The 13,617-nt window shown below is 36.5% G+C and overlaps 1 protein-coding gene across 11 annotated transcripts in view; it reads right to left on the bottom strand.

The window, feature by feature from the left end:
• The window catches only part of LOC109063208 (G patch domain-containing protein 8-like), a 35,366-nt gene that overhangs the window by 20,553 nt on the left and 1,196 nt on the right, over window positions 1-13,617 (bottom strand). For 5 of the 11 annotated variants that reach the window (XM_042721853.1, XM_042721921.1, XM_042721884.1 and 2 more), the window contains one exon: window positions 2,986-3,063. In XM_042721853.1, coding sequence (XP_042577787.1) covers window positions 2,986-3,063 — 78 coding nt within the window. Of the gene's footprint in view, window positions 1-674; window positions 731-926; window positions 963-2,985; window positions 3,064-13,617 lie in introns of those variants that run through there. The other 6 variants (XM_042721895.1, XM_042721913.1, XM_042721873.1 and 3 more) reach the window with 3 other exon arrangements.

Raw genomic sequence — 13,617 nt, 5'->3', positions numbered from 1 at the left:
ACAAAAAAGATTTTTTTTCAGCCAGGCTGCTTGGCCCACTGCACTTGTATTACTTAAATTTTCACTTATCCTATGCCAAAAATGATTATATTTTTCATTTACATAGTGTATATAAAAACAAATGCTATTTTATGTGATGTAATTTGTATTCACAATTTTCAAACATTCCATTTACCATAAAACAAAATAATCAAAATACACACAATTTAATGTTAATATTTTTCAATAATTGCTGGTTCAATTGGGACACTCACATTTTTCCTTACTGTCGAGCCCTGATAATAATGCACATGGAAAAATGGTCCTTTCCATATAAACAGGTGGTTTTCATTAAACAGATGACCTGCTTTTAAAGACAGGACTGTAGTTGTTTTATATGGGACAAAAAAACTCATGAAAGACGTCACCAGCATCTTAACTTAATTTTCATCTATATTACAAAAAGGAAGAGAATTGATAATATAATAGAAAGATACAGGAAATTTCAGGGAATTTACCTAATCATGTTTGCATAAATTTGCCTTTGTCATGGGGTCTGAGTGTAACTGGAGCAGAAAGGACAACATGGAGAGGAGGAGAGGCATCAGGCATGCAAGTCCCTGAAATACAGAGCGAACCAGAGGAACGAGACAGAGAGACAGAGACAAGAGCTGCCTGCGATATTATCTACATGCCTAGTCAGCGAAAAATGCAGTCCCAGTTGCACAAGCACCATGCCAGCACATAATGACAGAGGGTACTGTACACCGAATCACTGTGTTGGAGAGACAGAAAGAGGGACAGAATGATGAGAGAGACAGAGAGATAGTGAGAGAGACAGAAAGATAGAGCAATAGAGAAGAGGTGAGAGACAGAGAGAGTGAGAAAGCATTACAAGGAGCCCCTAAAGAGACAGAAGAAGGAGAGCAGAGCGTGCAGATACAAACCGGGTCAGAGCTGCTTAGCTAATTGGGGCCAATTCGCTGCAGGAGAGAAATGTCGAACACCCCAAGTTGTGTACAATACTGAAAATATCTGAAATAAACTGTCCTACACAAACACTTACACAAAAAACAAACACGCACACAAGATACTGGGCACTAATGTGCTCATAAACACACACACCACTTTCTCTCAGTCAAAATGCACACACTCTCTCTAGCTCCACTTTGTGAGGTGGATGACACACTGAGTGGTTCCTATCTAAATCAGGTCAGTCTAGCTTTGATTCAAATGGAGCAGACACACAGACCAGTTGCATAACTGAATTGGTGGCGTGTTTGCGAATCAGAGGTCTGACTCAGGGTCTGACAAACTGACTGACTTAAGTTGAACCACTGGATGTCTGTGTGAATAGATGACTGTCCTTTAGTATTTAAGTCTAACTCTGAGAGCTGATGCACATCTTCTGAAGGGGTGGTTGAGAGGTTTTGTTTCTTTGCCTCGTATGCTTAGGGGAGTTTATTTGCAGGAGGACAAAGTGAACTACAGGGCCTGCTATAGTTCAACATCAAACCTACAACATAGCCTCTATTTGGTGGCTTATGCACCGTGAGCGTTTGCACCTAGCCGCTCCACTCTACTGCTCATGCTCACCGGAAAAGCAAGAGAATTTCTATGTAGCATATTTGTTCCTGTTTGCAATAGCACTACTGTGCTTTAAAATGGTGTAGTAGAGCTGTACTGCGCAACACTGGTAAAAATGACGCTACCGCCTTGTGATGCTATGCTCGGCTCACATGCTCTGATAATAATAGCTTTGTAAGACTATACATTATTTGGATTATTAAATTATGTCTTTTATGCTCACCAAAGTTGCTAAAAATATATAATATTACATTTTAAAATGTATTTTCAGCCATCATTACTCCAGTTTTCAGCATTACATGATCCTTCAGAAATCATTCTAATATGATGATTTGCTAAACATTCCTTCCTAATATTAATGTTGAAAACAGTTGTGCTTCTTAATGTTTTTGTGGCAACCATGATTTTTTTTCAGGATTCTTTGATGATTAAAAAAAACAGCATTTATTTGAAATAAAAATCTATTGCAACATTATAAAAGTCTTTATGTTTGATCATTTACACTTGCCAATTTGAGAAATGTAATGCATTCTCATGGACCACAAACATTTGAACAGTAGCATTAAAAAAAAAAAAATTATGGCCATTTCTGGATTGCTAGGTTCATTTATAGTTTATCTTTTGCATGCAACCTGTTGTATTTGTAATCAGCCTCATGTTTTCATTAACTTGTGTAACCTTTAAATAAAGAGGGCTAACTGTACTGTGGTCTGGATATACTGTGGCTATCATGAGGGCCATTGGCATCCTCCTACACTGCAGGTGAATGGAACTCATCCAGGTCAATGGGGACCTACTCATGAACATGCGGACAAACACTCCAGGTCTGTACTTTGAAACAGTCTTGGATAAGGCTGTAACCAATAAAATTAAGCAATCATGGGTAACAGATCAAAATCTGTATGTCAGTCAAATAGTCTCGCCAGTGTTGAATTATGTATTGTATGCGCATGACTGTGCATGTCTGTTCGTATCGTTTTTCTTTTCCACAGTGTGCCATCCACTTCACATTTCAAGTGTCAAAATAAAACGCTTTATTGTGGAATACCATCTAACACATCTACATCTAGCACATCCATACTCACTCATGTCTGTGATCAAAAAAACAAGCTGATCACAGTGATTGGTACAATCCAACAGATCTCCTTCACTCGTGTCTTCATTATAGAGTCACACAGGTGATGACACCAGATGTGTTCACTGAAGGCCAAGGTGGAGAACAGGGAAGGGGTATATGGTGGCCTCCTGAAAGGGAGTGCTGACTTATTTACTGTAAAGGAGGAGGTGATCTCTAAAATAAGGGAAGGGGCTGACCATAGAGGTGGTGTGGCTATCCCTGACTGGACCAATCATCCACACTCTCACACACAGGAAGCAGCTGTTCTAGTCAACAGTACAAAGTGAGGTGTGCAGCCTTACCGATTCTATGGGCTTGTCCAAAGACGCCTGTTCCAACTCCAACTGACCTTCTTCATACTGGTCAAAGTGATTTCCACCCTGAGAGGAGAGAGAGAGATGGGGAAGATGACAGATTAAAGCAGAGCAAACATACTCTGTAAAATTATTTGTGCGCTAAAATGAAAGATGTCATGTTAGCGTTTCCCAACTAAAAATAAAATTACACACAAAACAAATGTTATATTCTTAAAAAGGAAATGAGCAAACAGAACAGAGACATCCATTTTTGTGAAGCAATTTTTAGCCTCATGCTCAAAGCTAAACTTCAGACAAACCAGATCATTCATCTAGGGATGGGTACCGAACCCCAGTATTTAATCCATCCCAGGGCTAAATTATGAGAGACCGGAGCATCGATAAGCTCTGACATTAACGGTTCTGCTATCGGTTCTGGCAAAAATTAAGAAAACACACATACATTTATTATTGCTATATATACACATTATCTTGCAAATTCCATCTCACCAGAGTCGCCAGCAGTTATTAAATGCAATAATATTCAAGCATTTGTCTATGATGCATTTTTGCTATACGCAATTCAGAAGCGAGATCACGCTCATGCGGAGGAGTTTCAGCACGTGCAACATGAAAGCCCTGTTTTATTATGATATAGGAGAGAACTAAACATTCAAACATCTGCTTACACTTTAGTCCTGTGGCTGTTTTAAGATAATTTTGATTTTGGCTTCTAAGCATTACAGCCACGTTTCTTCTAGCGCAACTTCTTTCCCTTCAGGGCGGCGTACTAGAGACGCTGTTCCCCAAGCTGAAATGTGTGCACGCTCCAAAACGGACAACCTAATCAATCTGACAACAGACAATTACAAGTTGAGCTTCGGGCACGTCCAAATGATCAAATACACACAAAATATGTAAAAATGGCAGGCTTGGAAAGTATTTACTGAAACATGTTCTTACTGTATCCTATCTTATGTATAAAACACTAAAAATGCCTCATTTTAATGCCTAAAAATGTTTCATATTAATTTTTTACATTTCAGAATATAAAGCAATATTAATTCAGCTCTTAAGTTGTCATATATATATATGTGTGTGTGTGTAACAAAAAGTTACGATAAGAATACTGTTAAAGTATTAAATCAATAAGCAGTATGGAGGTAAGAGCAGTTATAAAAAATAAAAGGAGTAGTAGTAAAAGTAGTAAAACACCATTAAAACCTTAACGATACACATCCCTAAGAATTAGGGCTGTCAAAATGACTAAAAAACTAAATTCTAATTTTCTACTTACATATTATCAAAATTTGAATTATATTCGAATTTAAAAGGCACATTTTCAGCGGGTTTAATTTGAGGAATATTTGAAATTCAAATTTTTTTTGATATCCCTACTAAGAATGTGCCTCGATTCTGACAGCAGGAATTTAATCAGATGAGAAAAAAAAAATAGGTCACCTTGAAAGGGAGGAGGGGTGATTTCCAATCCACCTGCTCATCTTTTTCTCTATGAATGATGGGTCAGTTAATCTAGACTATTTTCCACTTTATTCTTGTTGTTTTTATCTTTTTCCATTCGCTACTTTACAGAGAAAATCTGCAGGCAGTTGAATGAGATCGGACAGGAATGTCTCTACTATGAGTGCCACAGCTCAAATCCAAACCATTGGACCTCTTTGGCCTTTTAAACATTGGGTGTATTACAATATAAACTAGAGACCAGTCAAAAAGTAGCACACACTTTGTGTAAGACAACTCTTTAAAGTTGCAATGCAATGGATACAGGGACAGATCTTTTCTTCTGTATTATCATGTGCATCTATCGAAAAAAAGTGGGGTGAAGACTTGGATCTATTCACCATTTGTTGATCCGAATATGAGTTTGAAGTTGAATGTAATAAAAGGCCAGGGTTTAAGTAAACTAAATGATTGGAGATGTCCGAGCTCAAAAAATGAAGCATGAAAATATGAAACATACACGAATGAATCCTTCAGAATGATAATGTTTTGTACACCACCATTGCTCTCCGGCTCTGTGTGCTGCTACGGGGAGTCAACGCATCCCAATGACAGGCCAATGACAAACACACACCCACGTCCGCATGCACATGGCTTAAACCAGAACTGGCCACTACAAGATTCTGAAAAACACCATTATAAATTCACTCTCAACAATACAATTTGACATTTATCGGGTGCAACATCATTCAATAGCAGACTCCCACATACATCCAAAGGGAATTATGTGGGCTCATACACATGCAAACAAAGATAAATACACTCTCAGCAGGGTCACGATTTGACAGCACAGTGTGTTGTGGAAGCAGAACAGCAAATACTGAGCTAGAGAGGAGAGATTTGTAGGCCGAAGGATTATGCAGAGGAGCAATATGACAGATGCCAAATTAAGGATGAGGCTACTATATCCCCTCATCTAATCGGTGGCTCTAAGGTTGTCTTTGTTTTAAACTCTGACCCGAGTCACTGCTTAAAGCTGTTAGGCATGAAATGGCACCTGTTCCGAGAATTTACACTCCGCACTCACATCCACACACAAAAAACACTCAGTTAAACATCATGGGAGCAGCCTGAAAGCTTGCTTTGCATTCACCCGAACAGCTGATGACAAGGGTCAGACTCATTATGGGAGATCTGTATGTTTCCACTGATCATCTTCTACTAATGATAATGTGAACAAGGCAGGCAGCACTCATGTATTACACGGTTCTCTAGAATATCTAACTCTGATTGGTTAGTTGATGCATTTAAAAATCACATATGACCAATGTAGGAAATTTTCCCACCAGGTAATCAATGTGTGACAACACCAGTAACATGCTTTCCTTCACTTTTAAATAGCTTGCAAATGCCCGTGTGCATTTTACTTTCACTTTTTCGAATTAGCAGCAATTCGGTGTCAATTGCTTGAATGGACAACAACAAAACAGTACAGTCAATTGCTTGAATGGACAACAACAAAACAGTACAAACTCATTTTGTTGTTTTGTTAAGAATTTTTTGTTAGTGTGATCTGCCGATACCGATTTTTACCGATTCCTAATTTTTTTTCTAAGAACTTTAATTGACAGCATATACAAACAAAAATCCACTTTTCTCCAACGCAAAGTTTCATTTTAATAAAAAAACACAAGTAAAAAGTCAGTAATAAAATAAAGAAAAAAATTGCAAACAACAGCACAAATAAATGCAATAGAATAAAGAGAGCAAATTTAATTTCTGTAGTCTTCATTGTAAAAATTAAATACAAATTAATGCTTACCATTAAAGATATAAAACGTATTCAGTCAAGAGCAGAAAGTGATTTCCTTTGTCTTTTGAGCTTTGATCAACATGACAGACAGCAGCTGGAATATTGGACTGCGGTCCCTTTAAGAGTTTATTCACGGACCTAATATACTGTTACACAACATGCATTCTCTTTCTCAACTATTTAACGTTCCAAAACTGACTGTTTAACTGGATACTCGCCAAGACGGGCATTTTGACATACTTTTGTATGTATTTGAACGTTTAAGTGCAGTTAGCCACTCATTTTGGTATTTATGGCTCACAAGCTGTTTCAGATTGAGCACGGCTTGTGTGCTCCACTAATATAGATCAGTGGTGGTGCGCTAAAATAATGCGCAGTACAAGCACTATTTAACCAGAGCGAACGAGAGGTGTGAGAGAGAAGGGGAGAGAAGAGAGCGAGAATGCGCGGCTGACGTTATTGCCTGTGACGCTGGTAACAAAATAGATCAGCGCGAAATCGGAAAGAATTGAAACTGATCGGCCGGTCACCGATCCAGGGTGACCATGAGGAAAATCGGCCAATTGCGATCCCTGGAAGAACGATCGGTGCATCTCTATTAAACATAGAACTTTTGCAAAAACAAATAAAAATTGTTTGCTATAGGCCTACTATAACAAATAACTTACACAATATAAAATAAATGAATTACACAAAGTTTAAACAAAATAAAAATCAGCTAACAAAATCACCTTAGATAAACAGTAATAGTCAACAGGTTTTCAAAATCCAAAATATCGGCAAACAGGCGAATTGCATTTAGTTTTGAAACTAAATCTTTCACCATCGTCTTGTCTCTCGCGTCACTCTTCTTGTAGGTAAGATCGATTCTCTTCACACATTCAGGCAGCCGCATTCAGTTTTTAATTGTAGTGTCTCTTCTCTAAATTGATCTAATTGATTTTTACTACTATAAAAAAAATCAAAAAGACATTGGGTGGCGGTGCAACAGTGGGCAAGTGAGAAAACGGGGTTTTCAGCTTAATACTGGTAACACCGTCAACACCGACTATCGCAGCAAGCCTAGACCAATGAAAGTAGATATTTCACTGCTGTCCATGGCAACATACTACTTCCATGTCTCTCATGACTCCAGTCAATAAAAATCAAAACAGCTTATTAAAATCTTACTTTGATTGCAGATAAATAGCATAATAAAGGAATCGTTTACACAAAAATACAGCAGTTCAGTTTGGGACAGTTTGTTTTTGTTATAAGAAATATAGAAACAATAAATGGACAATAAAGATTTTGTCTGAGGAGACACTTCTCTGGAGCAGAAATAAAAATCTTTCAATCAACTAAAAGAGCTGATCCACAGCACTGAGAAATAATAATGATGAGAAATAGTTCCAGAAGAAAATGAGAGACAGACGGTGACACGGACACCCCCTGTGGGAGTCCTTTCTGGGAAATACATTTCCATCCTACACGTATTCTACTCTCATCCCGTCTGCTGCTAGCAAAGACATCATCCCGGCGACAGCAGGATCAGTGACAGTTTGAGTCCAGACCCCTCAGGAGCCGAAGCTGAACACATATCAGCCAAACTTTGAACGGAAAGGACAACCACTGAGAGAGAATATGGCATGGGGCACATAGAAATATATCAATAGATAAGAAACCAACACTGAGGATTTGTTCTAAGCAGAAAGGGTTTTAAATTAACCTTCATTTCTCAACATGCACACATAACCCTTATTTAACTGCAGCCAAGACAGAAGCACAAGGCAGAAATGGGACCGATAGGATCAACCAAGCAGAACATGTGGCTATCTGAATGTAAGCTGAACTCACAACCCAAGTTCTGCAACTCATCTCTGAGATCCTGCACACACCTCAGTGCTGCAGCTAGAAAACACAACCAAACATGGAGAGAGAAACCGCCAAAGCAAAGATAAATGATCCCACTCCATCACCCAATAAAAGACATCTCAACCTTGAGCAAGCTGCAGAATGCTATGCTGAAACGATCCACACGAAACTGCATGGTGTTATGTCCAATCTTTCAATCACTAATTTTTTTATTTTTCAATTTATTTTTTTCTATTTTTGTCTATTTATATTTACATATGTGTGCATTTTTATTCTCATCTTATTTTTATTGTTTGTGTGTTGTTGTCGTCTCTGTGTACTGGAACATTGTGACACTAAAACAAATTCCTTATATGCGCAAGTGCAATAAAGCTCTTTCTGATTCTGATCTTGTTTATGCATAGACTTGAGTCTAACTCAAACCAATACCAGTGGACTCTCTAGCCCAAACACACACAGCGATTGGTTTAAAATGCAGTGATCTTAAAACACTCCATGAGATTGAGTTCATTTAGCCTCTTCAGGCTCTTCAAGTATTCACAAATAAATATATGCAGTGCATTCGGTTGTTTGCCATGCACTCCAAGTGCAAAAAAAGCGCCAACAGTCAACTAAAGACAAGCCTATGTCACAGACTGTCAGACTGTATGTTCTGCACAAAATGAAAGATTTATATAAACGTACCTCATGAATAAAGATGGACCAAAGGCACAAAGGTGAAGTAACAAACATACAAAACAGGCCGCTCCAAGACCTAAAAGGAAAGTACACAGACTAGCACATTGGTATGCTGAGTGCTGACCACAGTCATCAAGAGGCATTGCGGTTCAAAGATAGACATACTATTCAGGTAAACACGCAAAGCATTTGAATTCACAATGCATTGCCTAGACTAAGACAGAGATGAGCAAAACAAAGGAAAAACCCAAGAGAAAATTACCATAGTTATCCATTTCTGAAAGTGACAATGGACTGTGACAGCGGTCCCATTTGCGATCAAAAATATTAATTTGCAAGTGAAGTTTTTGCTGAGGTCGCCACTGACGACTATAGAAATTTACATGTTATGATTTAAAAATTTGCATGTAATGACTTTTTCCTGCTTGTTCTGTGATCACATCTTTTTTATGCTGATGTAATAAACTAAGACAATGTGCATCAAAGTTTTAGTAGAAAAAAGACTTTCAAACAGTCCTCATCTCTGCCGAACAGCAGCATTGACAGCACACCTGCTAAAAGCAGCTCCAGTTGTGGCGCTATGAGAGAGCGGAGATGTATGAAGTAAAAGTGCAGAAAAGCAGTGTCTATTTAGTGTGCAACTTGAACAAACTACAGCAGGTAAAGCTGTCAGCTGTGTGGACATTGACAATAAATTAATAACAATTCGTTTATAATCGTTACTATGGCTTCTTGTTATCAAGATCTTAAGTCTAAATGCTGTTCTGTTAATGCGTGAACTTCATATTGTTGGTAGTGCACTTGCCATCCAATAATCACAATAAGCTTTGTACTTTGTTACATTTTACTAAACATAGTATCAGCTTTACAATTCTGCCAAATTCATAATGAATTTCAAACAATAAATGCCGTTTTGGCGCTTTTTAATGTTGTATGAGAGATCGGTTTAGTGCCTTAGTTCAAGTGGCACGTGAGCCTATCATATCTTTCTCTTTACTACTATAGTATGAAATAAAAATGAATGGACATCAAAGGTATATTGTAAGATACAGTATATCTTACTGGAATGTCTCATGTGATCGCTCATTCATTGTTTCAAACTGCGGAAAACAATGGCAAGTAAAAATACATTTACCTCAGAATAACCATTTGGTGTCCATAAGCTCATCAGTCAGACAGAAAAAAAATAACTATAAAGAAGTGCATTTTGAGCGTTTGTTAAAAAAAAGAAAGAAACAAAAAAAAAAACATGTAAAACATGTTTATTCTGTGGCACCTATAAAAATACTTTGGCACCTAATTTTATTAGAGGAGCCAATGGCTACTTAATTGATTATTATTATTTTTTTATTATTTTTTTTTTTGTGGAGCCCTGAGTTGTGGTTAAATAAAAGTACCTAAGTCTTACTGACTCCAAACTTCTGATCAGCAGCAAGGCTGAAAAAACTCAACATTAGTCACAAAAAAAACAACCACACAGTGTTCAAACACTATCCACCTTACTCCTGACTGCATTTTGAATTATGGGTGACAGTTCCGGTTTGGGGAAATTCCACTCAAAGAGACTGAAACAAATTTCAAATCAAAATAAAACTAATCCGTCTGTTTCAAATCATTTGATGTTGTTTTTTTTTCATGTTTTTTTTTTTTGTATCATGAGAATAACGTAACGCTTGGTATTTTAACATGACATGTTATAATCTATTGCTGTGCAAAGAATCGCGCTTTTGGGGGTCATGGTCTGTTGAAAATATCTTGTTTATGCTTTTATACTTTTAAATGTCATTTTAATGTTCGATGGTTGAAGGTTGATTAGAATAATGTCACCTCATTGTACCCAGTTAAAAAAAAAAAAGGAAAAAAAGTATTTTTGCTTTCATAGAGTGAGCCTTTCACTGATTGTTTACATCTTAACGGAAGTTACTCCCATAATTCGCACAAAGCACCATGGGGCGTACGAATAAGGTGGATAGAGTGGTGGAACTATGATGTCACTTTATAAGCAAAAACCTGGAAGTGAGCATTTTAGCACCTCCGGTAGGGCTGCTCGATTATGACAAAAATCATAATCATGATTATTTTGGTCAATATTGTAATCACGATTATTTAAAACGATTATTAGTGGGTCATATGACCAAAACTTTATATGAAAGATTTATTTAAAATAGTGATATCAAATATATATTTTCTGTAAGGTTGCTATGACATCTATATTTTAGGGACCAGCGAAATGTCCCAATTTTTTTTGTGTGTATTTGACCGTTTAGGCGCTAAAAGAAGACTTTACATGTCCGTGTTGTGTTCCCTCTCTGAGCGCATACACAGTAATCTTCCCGAGGAAGCGCAAGCAAGCAAGTTCTTTCATGCTTTTAAAACTATAAATAAATCTAATCAACTTAAATAAATCAAGCATGTCCCATTTTTTTTTTTAAAGTTTTGTTACATGATTTTACTGATTTGCACGTGAAATTGGGGTTTATGGAGGAAGGAAAGAGCACTGCTGGAAAGGGGATGGAAAGGAGTGCAATAATGGTTTTATCTCGATTACTGCATTTTCATAATCGTTGGAGGCCAAAATCGAAATCAAAACTTAATTTTGATTAATTGCACAGCCCTAACCTCCGGTTCCATCGTCCCAAAGTCAAAGGGTTTTTTTGAATGGGATTTTGGTTAAATCCCCTAAATAAGGTCCGTGGTTAACACAAGCTCAAGATAGTTTCGCATTTTATTCTATGACATAAAACACACCAGTTACACCCCACTTGTGATTTTATAAGCTGTGGCATTTCTTTAAAGATAGTTGCTAACAAGTTTCTAAATGGGACATTGTCAAAGATATTAAGTATCATGACGCCAAACAGTTTATCAATTTATAGTATTTTCCAACTACAGTATTTTAAAATTTGTAGTACAATTAATTGTAGAATAATCCATTAATAGTTTTTGCTTAGTCTACAAGGTAGATTATTTCATGTTAACACCACATTTACCGGCTTTACAAGCTCACTGTGATGCATAGTGTTTAAAGCCACACTAAGATTAATTGTTTATGACCACATTAAGCTGTTAGAAAGCAGAAAGGTTGAGGATTTTCTAGAAGCAAAAATAAAATAATATTTTGTTTAACAACCCTAAAAAAAAAAATTATAGCTGGAATGTGGTATTTTATTCACTAAAATATATTTAATCTTACTGTATCCAAAGATTTGCTCACTTTCCTGTTATTTAATAGAGTAAAGGCACTAAAAGTTTACTATTATAGTTTTTATTCATTTTTTAATTAGCTTTTATTTTAATGTTTCCATTGTAATCTACATGAATTTTTGGTCATTTTTTTAATTCACTACTTACCATTTATTATTAATTTGTTTCATGTCAGTTTTAGTTTGCCTCCAGTTTTGTATTTATTCCAGTTTTTATATGAAAAGGTTCATCTTTCATGAAACTAATTTTGCATACATTGAACTGTCCCCCAGACGAGCAGACAGGAAGCCCAGTGCACATTCCCAGACCTGTAACTGTATCTGTAAATTCATGCTTAATGGTAGACAATTATAATATATTTTAATAAAACTATTTTATGAGAATGTGTCTTTTTTTTTTTTACTTATTTATTTTTAAACATTTGAAGAAACTGCTTGCTATAGTGCATTCTGTTTCTCTCTGATTAGCTCTCAGTACAAATGTGTGGTAAAGGTTGAATTTTTATAACCCTCTTCGTGCTATTATACCACTGGTTCTCACATTTGGGTTTTGGATTAAAAAAAAATATATATATAGTAACCATTTGCTGATGCTACTGGCCTGACATTGATTTTTTTTCAACTAAAATTCAATTTGATCCTTTTTTTATTTCATTAAACTATAATTGTAAATGATTTTTCATCTTGTTTAACAGTTTTTTTATATATATATAAGTTCAGTTGAACACATTTAAGGTATATAACTATTATAACTTTTTTCCTCCCCCCCTGATGCACGTACGGACACTTGATAGACTTGTCACTCATGCTAGCCCTGAGTGACAACACCGATAAGTAGACCAGCATGTAGGCTGCAGTGCTCTACATGCCCAGAGTTTATAGTGATTCTTGCCCCTGTCTATGCTTTTTCTGTCATCTGTGAAGGACATGAGACTGGAAATTGACAAGAGCCATAGTTAGGGTTTCACACTTCAGAGAAGGTAAGTGCTGTATTGCAGTGGTATGCATGCACGCTATACAATCATAAAAAAATATGCATCATGAAAATAATCTTTAGGCACAAATATAAATATAAAACTTTTAAAACAACTGTATAGCAATATAAAAATTATTTCTTCCCCAAAAGGAAAACTATCCAAAAGAGCATGTATACATTTCTTTTTTTAATTATTATTTACTTAATGTGGATTAAATTCATCCATACAGTAAATCCTTATCGTGACGTATGTTTCTAAAAATATGTCTGATAAAGTGAAGTAGAAGGCGAGCGACCGTGTAGTTCTGGTGCTTGTATTTAGGCTTCAAAACTCATAAAAGTTATATTATTTTGTGAAGATTATCTTGATGAGCAAAATGTGCAAGTATCATGAACTATGGTTGAACACAGAGCTTATTTTTTTGCGATAATCCAAAAGCCTATGGAGAAATTCTATTGGTTTTTTGTAGAGAGAACCAGTGTGATGCTAACAGCCGATAGTTCCACCGCTCTATTATTAATTGTTTAAATAATAAACAAATGCTGTTAATTCTGTTGCCGGCCCTTGACAAATTGCCAAGGCAAAGCTCTCAGTTGGCTGCTGACCCTAATCTAAACTAAGGGCTTCACACAGTTCGTGGGCACTCTAATAA

The sequence above is a fragment of the Cyprinus carpio genome, chromosome A3, assembly GCF_018340385.1.
Source record: "Cyprinus carpio isolate SPL01 chromosome A3, ASM1834038v1, whole genome shotgun sequence".
Classification (NCBI taxonomy): Eukaryota; Metazoa; Chordata; class Actinopteri; order Cypriniformes; family Cyprinidae; genus Cyprinus; species Cyprinus carpio.
The sequence above is the reverse complement of the archived record's forward strand: the minus strand, read 5'-3'. Positions and strand labels throughout refer to the sequence as shown.